Here is a 19,847-nt window from a genome sequence, read left to right on the forward strand (position 1 = left end):
TCTCGGCAAAGGACAGATCTTCTAGGCCAAAGATCATCAAAGAAACAAGGGCTCTGAATGACACACTGGACCAAATGGACTTCATGGATATATACAGAAAATTCCATTCTAATCCAACAGAATACACATTCTTCTCAACTGCACATGGAACTCTGTACATAATAAATCACATACTGGGTCACAAATCAGGTCTCAGCCAGTACTAAAAGATTGAGATTTTCCCCTGCATATTTTCAGACCACAATGCTTTGAAACTAGAAATCAATTAGAAGAAGAATTTTTTTTTTTTCAAGAAGAAATTTGGAAGGCAATCAAACACTTGGAGGTTAAACAGCATCTACTGAAAGATGAATGAGTCAACCAGGAAATTAGAGAAGTAATAAAAAGATTCATGGAAAGTAATGAAATGAAAATACAACTGTTCAAATTTTTTGGGATACAGGAAAGGTGGTCCTAAGCGGGAAATACATTGCAATACAAGCCTCTCTCAAAAAGTGGGAAAAAACTCAAATTCAAAAGCTAACCTTCCTTTAGGAAATGGAGAAATACAAGCAAATAAAGCCTAAACCAAGCAGGAGAAGAGAAATAATAAGGGTTTGGGTAGAACTCAAGCAAATAGAGATCAGAATAATTGTAGAACAGATCTACAAAACCAGGAGCTGGTTGTTTGAAGGAATTAATAAGGTAGACAAACCCCTAAAAGTCTTATTAAAGGAGTGTGGGTCACTTCAACCAGTCAGAAGACCAAGGCCCTGAGCACATTTAGTGTCTTTCAGTACAGGGCAGTGTCTCAAGGGCTCTTGTATCCTGGGAATATGACAGTATGTATTAATAAAATATTTGTGAATATTCTTAAAAAGAAAAGACTTATTAAAAAGAAGAAAAAGACTCAAATTAATAAAATAATGAATTAAAGAGGAGAGATAACAACCTATACCAAGAAAATACAAATGATTTTAAATATGTATTATGAGCAAGTATATGCCAACAAATTAGGCAATCTGGTAGAAATGGATGCATTCCTGGAAACTTATAAATTACCAAAACTAATTCAGGAAGAAATAGAAAACTTGAACAGAACAATAACCAGCAAAGAAAGTAAAGCAGTCCTCTAAAACCTCCCAAGAAACAAAAGTATAAGGCCAAGTGGCTTCCTGGGGGAATTCTCACAAATATTTAAAGAAGAGATAATACCTATTTTACTAAAACTGTTTCAAAATATAGAAATGGAAAGAAAACTTCTAAACTCTGTGAGGCAAGCATTACCTTGATCCTGAAACCAGAATTCAATGACTCCACCAAAAAGGAGCATTACAGACTAATATCCCTTTTGAACATGTCTGCAAAAAATTCTCACCAAGATACTAGCCATAGGATCCAACAGTATATTAAGATTATTCACCACGACCAGGTGAGATTTATCCCTGTGATGCAAGGGTAGTTCAACCTTAATAAATCAATCAATGTGATAGATCACATTAATAAAAGAAAAGACAAGAACCATATGATCCTCTCAATTGATGTAGAGAAAGCAATCCATCATCGTTTCCTGATTAAAACTCTTCAAAGTGTAGGGATAAAGGAAACATTCCTCAATATCATAAAATGCATCTTGAAAAGCCCACAGCAAATACTGCTCTCTCTCTCTCTCTCTCTCTCTCTCTTTTTTTGCAAATACTGTTCTCATGGAGAAAAACTGAGATCTTTTCCCTTAAGGTCAAGAGCAGGACAAAGATGCCCACTCTCACCACTGTCATTCAACATAGTTCTAGAAGTCCTAGCCTCAGCAATTAGACAACAACAACAACAACAACAACAACAACAAAAAAATAAAAGGCATTCAAACTGGCAAAAAAGAAATCAAACTCCCACTCTTTGCAGATGCCATGATATTATATATGGAGATCCCAAAAGACTCCACCCCCAAATTGCTAGAACTCCTATAGGAATTCAAAAGTAGGATGCAACATATCATGTCATTGATTTGGACTGTCTAAAGAGGCGAATTAAGGGCACAGTTTGAAGGCGTTCATTGTCTCTTTTATCAACATATATTAATTTAAAAGCAGAATATTTTTTTCCTCAGCAGTGAACTAAGTTTTGAACATAGATACACATTCTTAGTATAAAAGCTATAGGTTTTTAAATTTAGAAAGTTCTATATTCAAGTCCTAGTTAATTTACTTTTTAACTTTGTGATTCGGTAATTCACCTAACATTGTGATTCTGTAATTTGGTATCCTTATCTGTAAAATGAGGATGAAAAGAGCTATGTAAACAGGGATTTCAAAGTTTAAATATATTATTACTCTTAAGAATAAAACAATGGTGGGCAGCCCTGGTGCCTCAGCGGTTTAGCGCCGCCTTCGGCCTGGGGTGTGATCCTGGAGAGCCGGCATCGAGTCCCACGTCGGGTTCCTTGCATGAAGCCTGCTTCTCCCTCTGCCTGTGTCTCTGCCTCTCTCTCTCTCTCTCTCTCTGCCATGAATAAATAAATAAAATCTTAAAAAAAAAAAGAATAAAACAATGGCAAGCATACATATGCCACTTTGGCCATATTTGTAATACTTGTTTTATGTAGGAAATTAAAACAGTACTTGAAAGTTTATTTCTTTTAAATATTTGACTTGTAAATGGTAAAAAACTATGAGACAGATCTTTATAGATGAGTGAAATTGGGACTCTTCTGCAAACACTTACAGCTATTAAATATAGCACCCCCCTCCAAAATATTGTCATTCTCATAAGGAAACTCATGTCTCACTTACTGTTGGCTAGTCTACAGTTATAATAGAACCACTGTTTTTTCACTGTTCGTGAAATATTTTGTAGGGCAACTTCCTAGCAATACCTATATGTTGCTTCCTAATACATCTCCTTATTCAGTATATAAAACAGCCCAAAGTAGGACATGATGGGAAAAAAGTTCATAGATTCCCATAACATTTTTGGTTTTACATGTTAAAGGTACTCTTATAATAAAGAAGATAAAAAAAAGTACAAGTGGATTCAGAGTTAATCAAACTATGACGTTTGAGATTTATGTCAGAAGGGTACCTTTTTCCTACTTGAAATAGGCCACCTGAAGCCTTCTTTTCTTTAGAAATGAAGACAATGCTTTACAGTTCTAAAATGCTTAATTTCAAGTGACTTATGTAAGTCAACTCAGATTTTAAATTACTTATTTTTAACTAGAAGCAGGCTGAATTTTTGACTTAGGCATAAAAATAGATTTTTACTATGTAGAAGACAGCCTAAGCTAAATTATTTATATGTAAAATGAGTTTTACTCTCCCAAGAGCATAGAATTCACACTGTATTTTCATGTAGGTATTTCTTTTATATATGATTTTACTTATAGTACCATATACCATTTCTCATACTTTTTTATGGTAATTAAAGGTACATTAAAAAGATCTAGGGTATTGTTACAAAAGAAAAAAAAATATATCTGTTCAATCTAAAAATATCTGCAAGTCTCCCCAGAGAACGTGCTTTTCAAGAAGCTACTTTCTTACAATTTTTTTTTTTTGAAAGTGCATCTCTTTCAGTTTGGGAGCTGTTTGAATCTCTATGCAATGTCTAAAAAGTCTCTTTTCAGAAACCAGTTCTTTTTTTTCTTGCCAGGGTAGTTACATTTGCAATAATAGGACATTGGTTCAAATAAATGTATGATACGCAGAAAGGGACTAAAACAAGAGGGATCCCTGGATGGCGCAGCGGTTTGGCGCCTGCCTTTGGCCCAGGGCGCGATCCTGGAGACCCGGGATCGAATCCCACGTCGGGCTCCCGGTGCATGGAGCCTGCTTCTCCCTCTGCCTGTGTCTCTGCCTCTCTCTCTCTCTCTGTGACTATCATAAATAAATAAATAAATACCTTAAAAAAAAATAAAACAAGATATAAGGCTCTGGATTACTTGGCAGATTCAATATGAAAACATGGAAAATAATTTAAAGAGTTAAACAACTCCTTTCTTTTCCAATTTTTTAGTGGTAAAATACACATAACATAAAATTTATTCATTAACCATTATTGAGTATACAGTTTGGCTGTATTCAATACATTCATAATGTTGTGCTACCATTACCACTGTTTTTAAAACTCCTTTCATCTTGTAGAACTGAAACTTTATACCTATTTACACAAAAACTCTCCATTCGCTTCTCCCTTAGCCCCGAACTCCACCATTCTCCTTTCTATCTCTATGATTTTGACTACTCTCAGCATTTCATTTAAGTGGATTCATATAGTATTTGTTTTATCATAACTGGCTTATTTCGCTTAGCATAGCATCCTCAAAGTTCATCCATATTGTACCATATGTCAAAATTTCCTTCATTCTTATGACTGAATAATATTTCATTGTATGTATACATCACATTTTGCTTGTCCATTCATCCATCCATAAACACTTAGGTTGCTTCCATGTTTTAGCTATTGAGAATAATGATACTATGAACCTGAGAGTACAAATATCTCTTCAAGACCCTGCTTTCAATTTTTTGAGACATATAGTCTTAAGTGCAAATGTTGGGTTACATCATAATTCTGTTTTCTTTCTTTCATTCTTACTTTTTTCTTTCTTTCTTTCTTTTCTTTCTTTCTTTCTTCTTTTTTTTTTTTTTTTTAGGACCACCATGTTGTTTTCTATATATCAGCTGTACCTTATTACAGTGGTACTGAAGGGTTCCAGTTTGTCAGGTCCTTGCAAACACTTGTTATTTCTAGCTATTTTTGATGGTATCCTTTCTAATTAGTATGAGATGGTATCTCAGTGTAGTTTTGATATGCATTTTCCATAATGATTGGTGATGTTGGTTATCTTTTCATGAACTTACTGAACACTTATATTTTCTTTGGAAAAATGTCTGTTCAAATTTTGTCCATTTTTGAACTAGATTATTTTTTGTTGAGTGTTTTTTTAAGATTTTTATTCATTCATGAGAGAGACAGAGAGACACAGAGAGAGAGGCAGAGACACAGGCAGAGGAAGAAGCAGGCTCCATGCAAGGAGCCTGATGTGGGACTCGTTCCTGGGACTCTAGGATCATGCCCTAGGCCAAAGGCAGGTGCTAAACCGCTGAGCCACCAGGGATCCCTATTTTTTGTTGAGTTTTAAGAGTTCTCTGTATATCTGGATATTAATTTATCAGATATATGATTTACAAATATTTTGTGAGTCTCTTGCACACAGTATATAGTTGGATCATTTTTTTTTAAGCCACTTTGCCAAATTGTTTTGACTGGAGAGTTTATAACATTTACATATGAAATAATTACTAAGAAGGGACTTCTGTCATTTTGCTATTTGTTTTCTTTGAGTCTTAGTTTACTGTCTCTCATTTTTTGTATCACCGTCTTCTTTTTTGTGAAGTTGTTTTTTGGGTAACATTTAAAATTTTATATTTTAACATTTAAACATTTAAATTCCTATCTCACTTACTTTTGTGTATGTTCCATAGCTGTTATCTTTGTAGTCACCACATGGATTATACTTAACATCCTAAAGTTATAACAGTCCACTTAAAATTTATACCTGCTGTACTTTAATAATGTATAAACACTCTGTTCCTGTCCTTTGTAACTCCATCCCCAGCTCTTTCAGTTGTTGATGCCACAAAATTACATTTATATTCATTGTGTGTCCCAGAATATAAACTAATATTTTTAAAAAATCTGTTAGTCTCTTAAATTATGTAGAAAACCAAACTTACAATAATACTATCTTCTACACTGATAATTACTTTTTATAAAATATATATTAGTGTCTTAAATTATGTTGAAATTTTAAAAATGGAGTTAAAAATTGTCATTACAATAATGCTGACTTTAATAATTGCCCATGTATTAACCTTTACCATGATATCTATTTCTTCATATGGCTTTGAGGTGCTTATGACATGTCTTTCATTTCAACCTGCAGGACTCCCTTTTGCTTTTCTTGCAGAGTAGGTCTAATGATAATGAATACTCTCAATGTTTATCTGAGTATATCTTAATTTTTACCTTAATTTTGCCTGCTGAGTCTGTCCTCCAAAAATTCTAATGAGAATGTTGATAATACTATTGAGGATGCCTTGCGTTATGAGTGTGTTCTCTCTTGCTGCTTTCAAGATTTTTTCTCTGTGTGTTTGGCTTTTGAAAGTTTGATTATAATGTTTTTTGGTGAGTCTCTTTGACTCTCTTTGTTGGAGTTCACTGAATTGCTTGGTTGTTTATATCTGTCTTTTACCAAATTTTGGACATTTTAAGCTAATCTTGCCGCAGTTATTCTTTCTTTTCCTTTCTTTCTTTCTTTTCCTTTGAGAATCCCACAATGTGTGTGTTGGTCTTCTTGATGTTGTCTCACAGGTCCCTTAGATTCTGTTCACTTTTCTTCAGTCCTTTTTTTTTTCTTTCCTTCTTTTTTTCTCAGACTTGGTAATCTCCGTTGTTATATCTTTAAGTTCACTGACTCTTTCTTTTGCCAGCTCTTCGAGTCCTTCTTGGGAATTTTTCATTTCTATTCCTGTACTTTTCAGCTCCAGAATTTGTTTTTGTTTTCTCTTTAGGTTTTTTTTTTTTCCTCTCTTTAGGTTTTCAATACCTTTGTTGGTATTGTAATTTGCCCCTCCATTGTTTTCTTGACTTTATTCACATCTTTCTTTAGTTCAGTGATCATCTTTAAGGCAGCTGTTTTAAAATCTTTCTCTAATAGCCCTACCACTAGGTATTTTTTCTGGGATGATTTCTGCTGACTTAAATTTTTCCTTTAGGGCTTCTGAGTGTCTCAGTCATTTAAGCATCTGCCTTCAGCTTAGGTCATGATCTCAAGATCCTGGGATCCAGGCCCACATCAGGCTTCCTGTTCAGTGGGGAGCCTGTTTCTCCCTCTCCCTCTGCCTGCCATTCCCCTTGCTTGTGGTCTCTTTCTCTCTGTCCCTGTCAAATAAATAAATAAAATCTTTAAATTGTTCCATAAAATGGGCCATATTTTCCTCTTTTCTTCAAATACCATATGATTTTTTTTGTTGAAAATTGGTTATTCAACCAAAAAATAGAGTAACTCTGAGTAACTCTGAGTCACATTCTCCTTTTTTTTTTCTTAGAACTTGTTGTTTTTTGTTTCTGTTTTGTTTTTAATTATTATAGGTCATCTCCCTTTCAAGGATCTGCCTGAAATGTAAATTTAAGGTCTTTTCAGTTCTTGTCCCGACCTGTGTCTTTTTCTAGGCATGTACATTGACATTTTCAATTTTCCTGTATATATAGCTGCTTTTCAATGTCCTGGTTGGTAATTTTGGCTCCCAAAGGAGAAAAAGAATGAATAAAGGGGGAAAATATGAGTGGTGACTCTAAGTCTTTTGGAAGTCCCTTCAGCCAGAGAGGGAGGGGCTTGCAATAGTGAAGGGGAATGCGCAAGAGTGGTTCCCTGTCTCTTTTTCTACCTCAAAATCAGAAGCAACAGTCAGCCATCTGAGCCAGAGCACAGATCCCTTGTGTTTAGAGGGCAGAATTCTTTTTGCCTATCCTGGCTCCCATAAGCTGTATATGCAAGGTGTTCCTAGAAAGGCTTAAAATTATAGCTGCCTACCAAATGGCTAAGAGGTTAAAGATGGTTAGTTGTTACTGTCCTAAAGGCTGAAATTGACCAAAATTTACTACAGTTTATCCTCTAAGCCTTTCTTTGGAATTTGTAATCCTTTAATATATTTCAGACTTCCAAAATAGTTACATCAAACAGAATCTACCAATACAATTATTGTCTAGATAGGGAAACAAATTCCTTGTGCTTCCCATTCCACCATCTTCCCAGAATTCTCTGTAAATAGTGATATTTAAAAAAAAATATTTATTTATATATTTTGGAGATAGAGCATGTGTGCACATGCCAGTTGGGGCAGAGGCAGAGGGAGAGAATCTTCAAGCAAACTCGACACTTAGCATAAAGTCTTATATGGGGCTCAATCCCATGACCCATGAGATCATGACCTAAGCTGAAACCAAGAGTGAGTCGTTCTACTGAGTGTGCCACCCAAGTGCCCCAATAGTGCTATTTTAATAAAGAAAAAATATAGATTATTAATTTCTCAATATTTAGTGTTCTTTTAAAAATTACCAACAATTCTTATTAGAAGAGCTGATGTGTAATATTTATTCCCCAAACACTAGACTTACATAAAAATGCATAATCTATCCAGGGATGATCTATATTCCAACATAAAATGATTATGTTTAATATTAGCTTCCTATTACCTCCACATGGATGAGTCAGATTCCTTAAGCAGCCTACATTTCCTTTTGCTCCACAGACATCTGGGAAACATAGAGCAAAGTCAGATATTCAAGTGAAAATATCAGTTCATAGGTGCTTTGGGTTTCTGTATAACTTTACAAGAATTCCAAATGAAATAAGAATTCAAATGTCATTGGGGAGTTGGGCTGAGTAAAACGCCTGTCTTCAAATGAAGAACCCCTTCATGAATTTCACTTATCTCACACTGTGATGGAATGTTACTACATAAATTCCAACATAAATCCCTTTGTCTGAAATCATAGGAGATAATCATTGAAAATTTGGATTTTTGGTCTATGATTTGCTCTTATCTTAAGTTACTTTATGATAATATTTTGAGAAAAAATGAAAATATAAAGGTATCTACAATATATTTTTTTCAAAATATTATAATATACTTTCAAGTATTTATGTATAATCATTTTAATGGTTTGCATGTAATTTTATGTCTTTATATCTTTCCACACCATATCCCTAACTAATTCCTTCTGTGATCTTGGCACTATCTTCTTTGAACTGATTATCTATCTTTAAAACAAGAATGATGCTTACGTATAAACTAGATAATTATGGTGGATAAAGTGGAAGTTAATATTGTAATGTACTTCAGACTCAGAAAAAAGTGCTAAGTAATCTTTAGACACTGAGAGATAATGAACCTGTTAGTTTCTATACCTGGTCACAATTTGAATATTACATACCCAAGTAAATTATTAGAGGCCTTTAATATATAAATGACTTTGGCATTGTCATTCTATCAGATTCATTAGTCCCTTAAATGAAAAAAAATCTAATTCCTTAAAAAATGAAAGTCTAGAGATTCGTTCCGAACCCTGCATTTAAGAACATATCGAAGTGCATATGTTACCAGAGTCCACTTAACATTCCTCAAAAGTAACTGTAAAAATTGTCATTTAATCTAGTGTTTAAAAATTTACCTCAAATTAATTCATTATATATATGAGGCTATTGAAAAAGAAAAATTAAACATAAATTTGAGTAAAAATTGTGTAAATACTTGAACTAAACTACTCTTTAAATACTATAGCATAAATCATTGTGGTAAATATTGCATCTACAAAATTACACAAAAAATATTATTTGAAGACTTTAAAAAATGTTTTAGAATATTTTATTTATTTATTTATTCATGAGAGACACACAGAGAGTGAGGAAGAGAGAGAGAGAGACAGAGGGAGAAGTAAGCTCCCTGCAGGAAGCCCAATGTGGGACTCAATCCTAGACTAGGGATCACACCCTGAGCTGAAGGCAGATGCTCAATCACTGAGCCACCTAGGCGTCCCTTACTTTGTTTTTTTTTTTTTTTTTTTTTTTTTTTTTTTATGATAGTCACACAGAAAGAGAGAGAGACAGAGAGAGACAGAGACACAGGCAGAGGGAGAAGCAGGCTCCATGCACTGGAAGCCCAACGTGGGACTCGATCCCAGGTCTCCAGGATCGCGCCCTGGGCCAAAGGCAGGTGCTAAACCTCTGCGCCACCCAGGGATCTCCGTCCCTTACTTTTATAAGCTAGTCCTAGTTAATAAAACTTTCTCCAACAAAAAAATTATAAAGTATTTGAGAATTTTAACATTCAAATACAATTTTTATTGTGAAAGTCAAGAAAATAAAAATATTCCTATTATTTGATAATATAGAAATTTATAATAATGAGTATATTGCCATATATTAAGCTCACAATTTTTTTTAATAAAATAATTTTTATTGGTGTTCAATTTACCAACATACAGAATAACACCCAGTGCCCATCCCGTCAAGTGTCCCCCCTCAGTTTTTTAAGGAAGGTTTGAAACTGAGAGCTGTGAATTCTATGAGTCATTACTAGCTTTGGATTTGCAAAAGGTTAATTAATCTGAGCCTCATCTTTCATCAGAGGTTTTTCATCAAAACTGAATGACATAATACCAGTTAACCACTTAGTACAGTGCTTATTACTCACACATGTTAATTGCTTTCACTATTATTATTTCAATTATTATGAACTTGATAGAAACACAACAGATTAAAAATGTCTCTGATTCAAGGTAATATTTTCTAATTGTTCATGAATCTGGTGTATATCCAGCATTTCCTTTCCAATATTTAGAGTTATTGTTTTGATTTGCTTCTTTAGTCAGAGTGTGAAGGATTAGATAAGGTAAACTGAGGAAAATACATCTTTTGGTGAAAGGAGAAAGAGTTCTAAAAACCCTACTTCATGCCTGTCAGGATATCAGCACAGAACATATTGGTAATATTTCTGTTGAATGAGAAGGGACTTCGGAAAACATTTGTAATACAGAATTAATTTGTGGAAGATATCTCGATGTAATTAATATTATCTGGACAGATAGTTGTTTATCTGTGTATGTATGTATACATACACACATACTATCTTAATTGTAATAATATCCCACTGAAAGAGTATTCTAGATGCTCAATTAGAGATGCCAAATGGTATAGAAAATGCTTATTTCATTTGCTTACAATTCTGTTCATTTTTCTTGCTGTCTAAAAGTATGGAACACGTTTAACCTTGTTTCTTCCTTGAACTGAGAGCAATTTAAGTAGAGGGTGAAATACAGGGGAAATCTGATTTTTGAAGTGTTTATAATATCTTTTGTGCCTATTTGAAGTGTATGTACAATTTTTACTGACATAGTGTGTATATCATTAATAGATTATATATTTTTATATTAGTAGATGATATATTTTAACAAAAAAGTTTAAAGATCTTTTAATTTGGATATTTGTACAACACACAGCTAATGTATATACAGAGTGCATTATTTAAATAAAAAAAACCACCTACTTGTGAATAGTAGCATCTAAAACAATGAATATATACAATGATTTAACAAATCTGAATAGCTCTAAAGAACTATAATCCCTACTCTGACCACTCAGTTGTCCCAAAGCAGAGGGTTTTGCTTTTTTTCTTTATTTAACCTCATAAGTTAAATTGTTAATGCCTCTAGGGCAAATGCAATTCATTTTATGTGAAAATAGTCTTATGTTCAAGTTTTGCTTGATTCTTTAATTTTCAGTACTTCATAGCTTATAGTAAATGAATATGATATGTTAATCACCAGAGGTAATGCTAGTTTTTGAGTGTGTATATTTTTACACACAAACATAAGTACATATATAGATGAATGACATGGTGTATTATATATGTAATATATATATACATACATAAATATATCTGACATTATATGTATGTATGTTTTTTCCTAAAGTAAATGCTTGAAATGAAAAAGAAAGCATAATCTGGAAGAAATAGCTCCAAATTTGAAACTACCAAACCTAAATTCCTTCTCCATTCCTTATAACTTTTGGCTGTGTAATTTTGTTCAAATCACTTAAACTCTTTTCACTATATTTTCTGAAGAAATGGAGTTTGTGTATACCACCTTTAAGATTTATTTCAGCTATAAGTCTATGAAATCTCCAGTTGCCCAGTTCCATTGTCAACTTTAATATGTTCTGATTCAACATGTAATAGATTTCAACTGCCTTGTCGGCAAATTATTTGTTAAGAAACAAAGAGGCTTGATTTTAATTATCTGTGTTGAGGGAAGGATATTTTGAGGGGTGGTTTGCTGGATGCATGGATGTATGGGAAAGAAAAAAGAGAAGAGGAAAACATGCACAGAGGGCAAAGCCAAGAGAGTATATTCTGTTGCCTCAAAGAAAAATAAAGAGTCATTTCATAGGCACTTTTGAAAAGTTTATTCCTTTTTTTAAAAAGATTTATTTATTTATTTATTTATTTATTTATTTATTTATTTATTCATGAGAGACACCGAGAGAGAGGCAGAGACAGAGGCAGGAGGAAGAAGCAGGCTCCATGCAGGGAGCCCGATATGGGACCTGATCCCGGATTCTGGGATCATGCCCTGAGCCAAAGGCAGACACTCAACCGCTGAGCCACCCAGGTGTCTGCTTTCAATTTTTAGAATTATTTATTTTAAAGTTTTTTTTTTTGTAATTAGTTATATGAAATGTGATATACAGATCTAAGAATCCCAACTGTAGAAAAATTTCAAGACATATATCAAAACATTTCTCAATATTTTTAGGGAAAACTCTGAGCGAGATGAAGACATTTTCCTCCATTATCTTACCAGCTGAACAATGTTTCCTCCACTTGCCGCTTATATGTATAAGAAAAAAATTAAATATTCAAACTAAAAATACAAGTGCATGATTAATACCTTGCTGAATAATTTGAGTATTCTGGAGTCATGATAATGCCTGTGATAATAAATTCACTGGCAAGTACATTAGAAAGTCTACTTTTATTTTAATTTAGAGTTAGTTGTAACTCAATTTTTTACTCCTGTCTTTGAATCTAGTTATCCTGTTTTATAATATTGTGTCCAACCAAACATAAACAAAGACTTATCAATTACTATTTCTTGACTATCTAATATATCCAGTGCCCTGTTATACACTGAAAGTATAAAAATACTTTTATATATTTTATATAGTTGCTATAATTTCTATGCTAGTGAGACAAGCATCCATCCATCCATGATGGAGACAATACCCTGAATAAAGGCTTGAGGGTAAAAATGCTTCTAAGCTTAATTTCTTAAAGCTTCTAATGTTTTTGAGAATTATGGTAAAAAAGCTTCTAAGCTTTAATTTCTTAAACCTTCTAATGTTTTTGAGAATTATGGAGTTGATCAGGTTAGTTGCTTCTAATAATGTTTGATTTAGCAAACATATTTGTAAATATTAATTTGTGTAAAATAATTTTATAGTATAAAATACTGACTTGTACAGAACACTCTACACAACAAGCAAAAAAGATGACATCAGGGTAGTTTTAACATTACCATAAACTGTAATTCTTTACTTTCTAAGATATAAGAAGACAAGTAAACATGATGTAGCTTGTATTTAAAAACATATATGTGAGATGCATTGGTGACTCGGTTGGTTAAGTGCCCAACTATTAATTTCAGCTCAGGTCATGATCTCAGGGTTGTTGGATCAAGCTCCAAGATGGTCTTCATGCTAAGTCTGCCTGGGATTCCATCTCTCTTCACTCTGCCTCTCCCCCTTACATGCTTTTTCTCTCTCTCTTTCTCTCTCTCTCTAAGTAATTTTTTTAGAATCTCTTTTTAAAATATTTTATTTATTTATTCATGAGACACACAGAGAGAGGCAGAAACATAGGCAGAGGGAGAAGCAGGCTTCCTGTGAGGAGTCTGATGCGGGATGCGATCCAGGACCCCGGGGTCATGACCTGAGCCAAAGGCAGGTGCTCAACCACTGAGGCACCCAGGCATCCCTAAAAATAAATAAAATAATTAAAAACATAATAAAACATGTATGCACCTGGCTTGTGTATGTCACTCTCTTTGTATAAGGATAAGAAAAGCCTTTATCCCCCCTCATGGATGGAACAGATCATCAGTCCCTATAATGGACATGACTGATTACAAATTGGTATAATGGGAATATTTAGGAGGTGTTTCTTATCTGCTTTAGTGCTTGGTTATTCTTCCTTCCATTTTGACCAGTGTGAATTGTAGTGTATAATCTGCTGATCACGTTGTGTGTGTGTGTGTGTGTTAAGTGGTGGAAGAATTATTTCATCCTCACAATAAGTTTAATCTGCATTTCTCCTCAAGGTTGTAAAATTAAACTAAAAAAAAAAAACTAAACTAAAAACTAAAAAAGAAATAAAGGTCATAAAAATAGCTGGGAAAGAACAAGATGCTGCGACATCATGTTAACTCTATAGTTAGGAATGTTGCATTTGAGGAACTTTATAAATTTCAGAAAAAGCAAATCTAAGATATTTGATACCAGATTAGGCTGGTAATATATGTGTATAGATAGAAAGGATAAGGAGATGGCATTCCTATGCTACTGAAAGTGCATGAAATAAGAAAAGAACCATTTTTGTGAGGTTCTGCCTGTGGATCTCACTGAGCTGTTTTCAAAATACTTGTGCTTAATACAAAATGCTGCATATACTCTTTTGGTTAAAAGCCAAATCTAAGATGCAATTTTATAGGTAAAGGAAAAAGTAAACAAGTAACTGGATCTGAAGTGTTAATAGTATTTCTTGTTGTTTGGTTATACTCTGTACAGTAAGATGAAACGTTTCTTCTCTGTACTTCCTGCTGTTTGCAGAAAGATGAACTGCTTCTTTTGTGTGTTTCCTTCAGTGTATCCTAATTCAGCATGGAATGACTAAGTCGCTATCATTTCTATAGGTTTCATATATATATATATGATTTTATTTTATTTATTCATGAGAGAGAGAGATGCAGAGACACAGTCAGAGGGAGAAGCAGGTTCCATGTAGAGAGCCTGCCGTGGGACTTGATCCCGGGTCTCCACGCCCTGGAGTGAAGGCGGCGCTAAGCCGCTGAGCCACCCAGGCTGCCCTATATTTTGATTATATTAATAAAATATTAAAATACCCTGACTGGGCACCTGGGTGGCTCAGTTAATTAAGCATCTGCCTTCAGCTCAGATCATGATCCCAAAGTCTTGGTATCAAGCCCTGAGTCGGGCCCTCTCCTCAGTGCGGAGCCTGCTCTCCCTCTGCCTTTGCCTGGCAGTCCACCTACTTGTGCACTCTCTCTCTTTCTCTCTCTGTCAAATAAACAAATAAAACAAAATAAAAATCCTGACTAATAGATATATAATAATATAATTAAGGAATACTTTATATATCAATTTAAAAAATTATTCGTCCTTTCCCATGCTCTTAGCCTCAGCAGATAAAGTATACTTAGGAAATAGAAAGCAAGGGCTTGAAGAGGCTGTTCAAAGTTAGTAAAATCCATACAAATTTATAAAAGAGCAGAGACAAAAGAAAGCTAGGTTCACACAAAAAGCCTGTTAGACACTCTGCCTTCTCTAGTGAAAGTTAATAATTGTCTCCCCATCCTGAGGCCACCTAAGATGAAGAGGCAAAAGTAACCTGCCACACTTGTCAGAAATGGACAAAGTTCATCCTTGCTTTATCATGTATTGACTATAATAATGCATGTTTAATATCATGATCTGTCTTTCATTAGAAGGCTTTGGGCTTCAGTCATAAATGCATAAAATCAGCAGAAGTGTCATATAAAATGTCTGCTTCTATGTATACATATGAGTATAGATATAAACATATGTATATTTGTGTCTGTATATATAGCTTATGTCTATCTTTCTATATGTGTGTACATAGTACCTGTATTGTATTTACATATGGAAAAAATACATTTTAATAAACACAATTTTATTTTTGTATTTACACACTACAAAGAATATTATAATCAAGAACAATATTATGTGTAGGGAGATACGTATGTGGATATGTATGTGTAGTCATTTCTTTATTGTGTTATTGACCCTGGGATGTATGTCTTTTTTTACCCAGAGGAAATTCATTTCGTTCACTCAAAAAGGCAAAAAGTACATTGTCCCAGTATTTATATTTTAAAAATAGACAATTTAAAAATGTGTTCCTGCTTAGAACTAGCAGAATCAGAACGAACACAAATAAAGCATATGTGGCCATATGGGAAAGAATCTCCCAGATTTTCAATGAAGCCCTCATAAAATACTTTTATTTCCTATGGGTAGAATTTCTGAAAGGCACTATCCTATAATGATTTAGAGCAGACATTGGAGTCAAGACTCTGGCCCTTGTTCCTTTGAAATATTCCTTGCACTGAAACTTAATTTTCATAACTGTATGTATATATAGTAGTATGTGTATCACATAATAATTTTAAGGATTGAATGAGATTCTGCAGTATAGAAAAATGATTATTAGAAAATGTTAAGTACTGTTTGGATTACAGCATTTAAAAATAAGAAAACGCTAAGATTTATCGAAAATTTACTATTCAGTTAGCAAAATTTATTTACATTTTACATGGATAATCTTACTTAATGCAGTTAATAACCCTTACAGATAGATACTATTATTAGATTTTACAGATGATGAATTGAGGGTTTAGAATTTGAATCCCATGTTCAAGATCCTATGCTTAACAAGCGGCGGTCAGAATTTGAAATCAATTTACTCCTAGAATGTGTTTAACCAATACCCTGCTGACATGCAATCATTCAAATAGAAGTTAGCCACAACTCTTATCATCATTATTGTATGTGAGTGTACAGGCCATAATTATCCACTAGGATTTTTGTTAATTCTTCATGGAGTATTTCCCAAATTACCTCTCTCAAAGGCTTGTATGTGTCTAAATTTTCTATAAATATTATTAAATTTGCTACCATAAAAGATACTTAAGCCCTTGTTCAAAATAAAAAGAAAGGAAGTAAAAAGAAAAATGAAAAATAAGTTAAGATCACAATAGAAGTCTGATTTCCTTTACACTGTGTGAATGGCTCTCAAGAAGTTTCCTGATTTTATCTCCTATTATTTAGAAAAATATTCTTCAAACTATGAACTCCTAAAGATACCATGATACGAAACATCTAAAGTATTAGCCACTTTGTTCTGCAAAAGCTTTTTGGACTTACATTGTCTTTCAAAGCTTTTCCTGAAATAACACTTTGATGTACTATTCATCATTTCCATTTGGAAGAAGTAACTACATTCCTGCTTAGCTATTACACTGCTTCCAGTACAGTGTGTTTCAGTAATAAATAAAGTGCATGCTTTAAGTGGAAGTATACATTTTTCAAATATATATGTCTCTGGCATATTTCCAGAAAGTATGACAGGATGTTTATGTTATTGTTTAATGGCAACACTCACTTCTTTCTAGGAGCAATTTTTGATGAATCTGCCAAAAAGGATGATGAGGTGTTTCGCACAGCAGTTGGTGACCTCAACCAGAATGAAGAGATTTTACAAACTGAAAAAATCACATTTTCGGTGACATTTGTTGATGGAAGCAACCCTTTCCAAGCAGTTCAAGAAGGTAAGGTCTAACAGCAGTTCAGTTTTTATTTTGTTTGTGTTTTGGTTCAATTTAAATGGCGATAAAATTAGATTTGTAAAAGGCCATCAACATGGACGTCATTTTTGCATCTTTGCTGCATTGCTTTTCTTCAACAATGCTTTTTGTAGATGTTAATCCTGAATTCTGCTTCTGAAGGGGCAGGGTGTGGAAAGTTGTTTTAATTGAAGTATATGTGACAATGAACATAGTATTTCCAGGAAAAGCTTTATAATATTTTATGACCGCAGTGTACATTAAGTACTCCTTAAAACTATGACTTTCTATCTAAATTTTTAGCTTTGACTTTTTTGAGATAATGGCCACCTTGAGTGTCCTTACAACATATGATGGCATTTTCAGTGTATTCATGACAAATGCATTGGTGGAAAGAAAACTTGTAGGCACTACATGCAAATCAAAGATTTAGCACTGGGGTAATTTTTATACTCTCTACAGTATGCCAAATATTAAAGCATTTGCCTCCATTCTCTCTGTATAGTTGAGTGAATTTACATTTTTCATAGGGACAAATCATACAAATACAGATAATTTTTATTATACTGGAATGGTCATTTGTATGAATGAAAGTTTTGATTGAAAGATTTACGAGTAATAGAATTTTATTTTTGATGCTCTAATTCTAATGAAATAGCCTTTTGATTGGCAAAGCACTCATTGTTCATGAAATTATTTGCTGCTAATCTAGTTTATGTTTTATTGTGACAATGTATTTAGACTAAAGATACCAATACAAAGTTTAGTCAAATGAAGCACTTGTTTCATTAAAAAAATTAAAGCAGGTTTGGCAGAAGAAAAGACAGACAAAATATTAAAAGTACTAAAGTTTGGCAGGAAAGTTTTAGAGACAAATATTGAAAGGATAAGGAAAATAAATATAAATGTTTTTGAAAATATAAAGAAGAAAAAGCCTTTCATCTAATGTTGCATCTGCATGATATACAGGAAACCTTTACTGGAATATGCTTTTGGCCAGTAGCATTGGCTACTGTTGAACTTATTTATATTTACTTGTGTCAGTAAAAGAACACGTAGAATGATGCGATGTAATGAATTTTCCTTCTTAATAACTTGATTGAGTGAAGAAGTATTATTTTATTGAAATGAATAGAAGCGTTTTAGTAAGAGATACTTTTGCAAAGAATATGATGCTTATTATGATAGAGAGTCTTGATATTTGATAATATATGCCAATTTAAAAAGTTTAATGAAAAAGTTTAATAAAGACATCTAGTTATTTTTATTTTAAAATAAAATTGTTATGGAAATATAGGATCTGCAAAAAGTATGTGTTGGTAAATTTTCTGTTGAAACACTTAAAAATGTTAATTTAATATTATAATTCATAAAGCAAAATGTGAAATAATAAAGTAGAATTTGAGGAAAGCCCAATAATGTAAAAGAATATAATTCATTTGACTCTTAGTTTTAATGACTGGAATGAGAGCAGGAAAAAAATAAGGACAGATCTATTTTCGTGTTTTTCTTCTGATCACCTATTAATAATTATAAATTAACTTTGAAGACATGCTAAAATATCCATTCCTTTTAAAACTGCAATTTGAGAAGTTTGGAAATAAATAAATGAAGACAACATAATGGATAGAAGGGAATTACAAAGTCTGAATAAATACCTCCCTCACGCCTCTTTTAGAGACTACGATTTGAAAAGTGAAGACAATTTTTAAAATACCACAATTAATCTGTTCACATATTGCTTTGTGTACCATTCTGCTGCCAGCTCAATTCTGGAAGCAAAAATCTCTCTCAAAAAGAACTGCTGTGACTTGAAAGAATTTGTGGTGCATAAAGCAAATTAAGAGAGGAAATAAGTTTTAAGTTTCAGAGATAGAAACCGCTAGATATTTGTCAAGAAAGAAGAAAGAGCTTGACAGTATGCTTGATGGTTTCTGATACTAACAGGATGTTCTAGACCAGTTATTTTGATGGTCTGCTCTAGGTAATGAACCTGAAATAAGTTCTAGGATGCACTGGAACTACTTTGTTTCCACATTCAATATGAAGAAAGATCTTGGCTAATTTTAGAAATAAAAATAATACTTTCTAGAGCTCTTTCTGTAATTGATTGGTTTGGGAAAAAAGGGTAAAATATTCACCTGAAAAAGAATAAATAATTCAGGGGTATTTCATTAAATGTTTTGAGAAAGTAACTTAGGAGAAAAAAAACCCTCAGTTGTGCCATCGAGAATGGCCAGTTTTTCTATGATCCTGTCTTTGCTGCAATACCATTAAAATCTATAACACACAGTCTTAAATCAGCTTCTTTTTTACATTCTAAAGAAGGGCAAAGATTCAATGATAGTTATTATTGATTTTTTACACATTAGCACTCCTGTTGAACTTCTAAAAAATTCATGGTTTTGAGTTTTTTTTTTTTTATTTGTTTGAATTTGAAAATCTGATCCTTGAACAAGCAGCATCATCAAGGATATAGGTATTTGGTAATAATAAAGAAGAAAACTAATAATCTGAAATCCTCAATTTATTATTAGAATTTCTTCTAGCCAGCCACATTTAGGAAATGACTTTTATTTTTACAAATTTAATATTTTTGTTTGCTTTATCTTTCTACTATCAGCATTTAATGAGAGAAGGATTTA

The 19,847-nt window shown here is 33.1% G+C and overlaps 1 protein-coding gene across 3 annotated transcripts in view; it reads left to right on the forward strand.

Moving 5' to 3' along the window:
• The window catches only part of GRID2 (glutamate ionotropic receptor delta type subunit 2), a 1,467,015-nt gene that overhangs the window by 285,770 nt on the left and 1,161,398 nt on the right, over positions 1-19,847 (forward strand). For all 3 annotated transcript variants that reach the window (XM_025424636.3, XM_025424645.3, XM_025424626.3), the window contains exon 2: positions 17,032-17,187. In XM_025424636.3, the coding sequence (XP_025280421.1) occupies positions 17,032-17,187 (156 nt within the window). The remainder of the gene's footprint in view (positions 1-17,031; positions 17,188-19,847) is intronic.

Source organism: Canis lupus, chromosome 32, assembly GCF_003254725.2.
Source record: "Canis lupus dingo isolate Sandy chromosome 32, ASM325472v2, whole genome shotgun sequence".
Taxonomy (NCBI): Eukaryota; Metazoa; Chordata; class Mammalia; order Carnivora; family Canidae; genus Canis; species Canis lupus.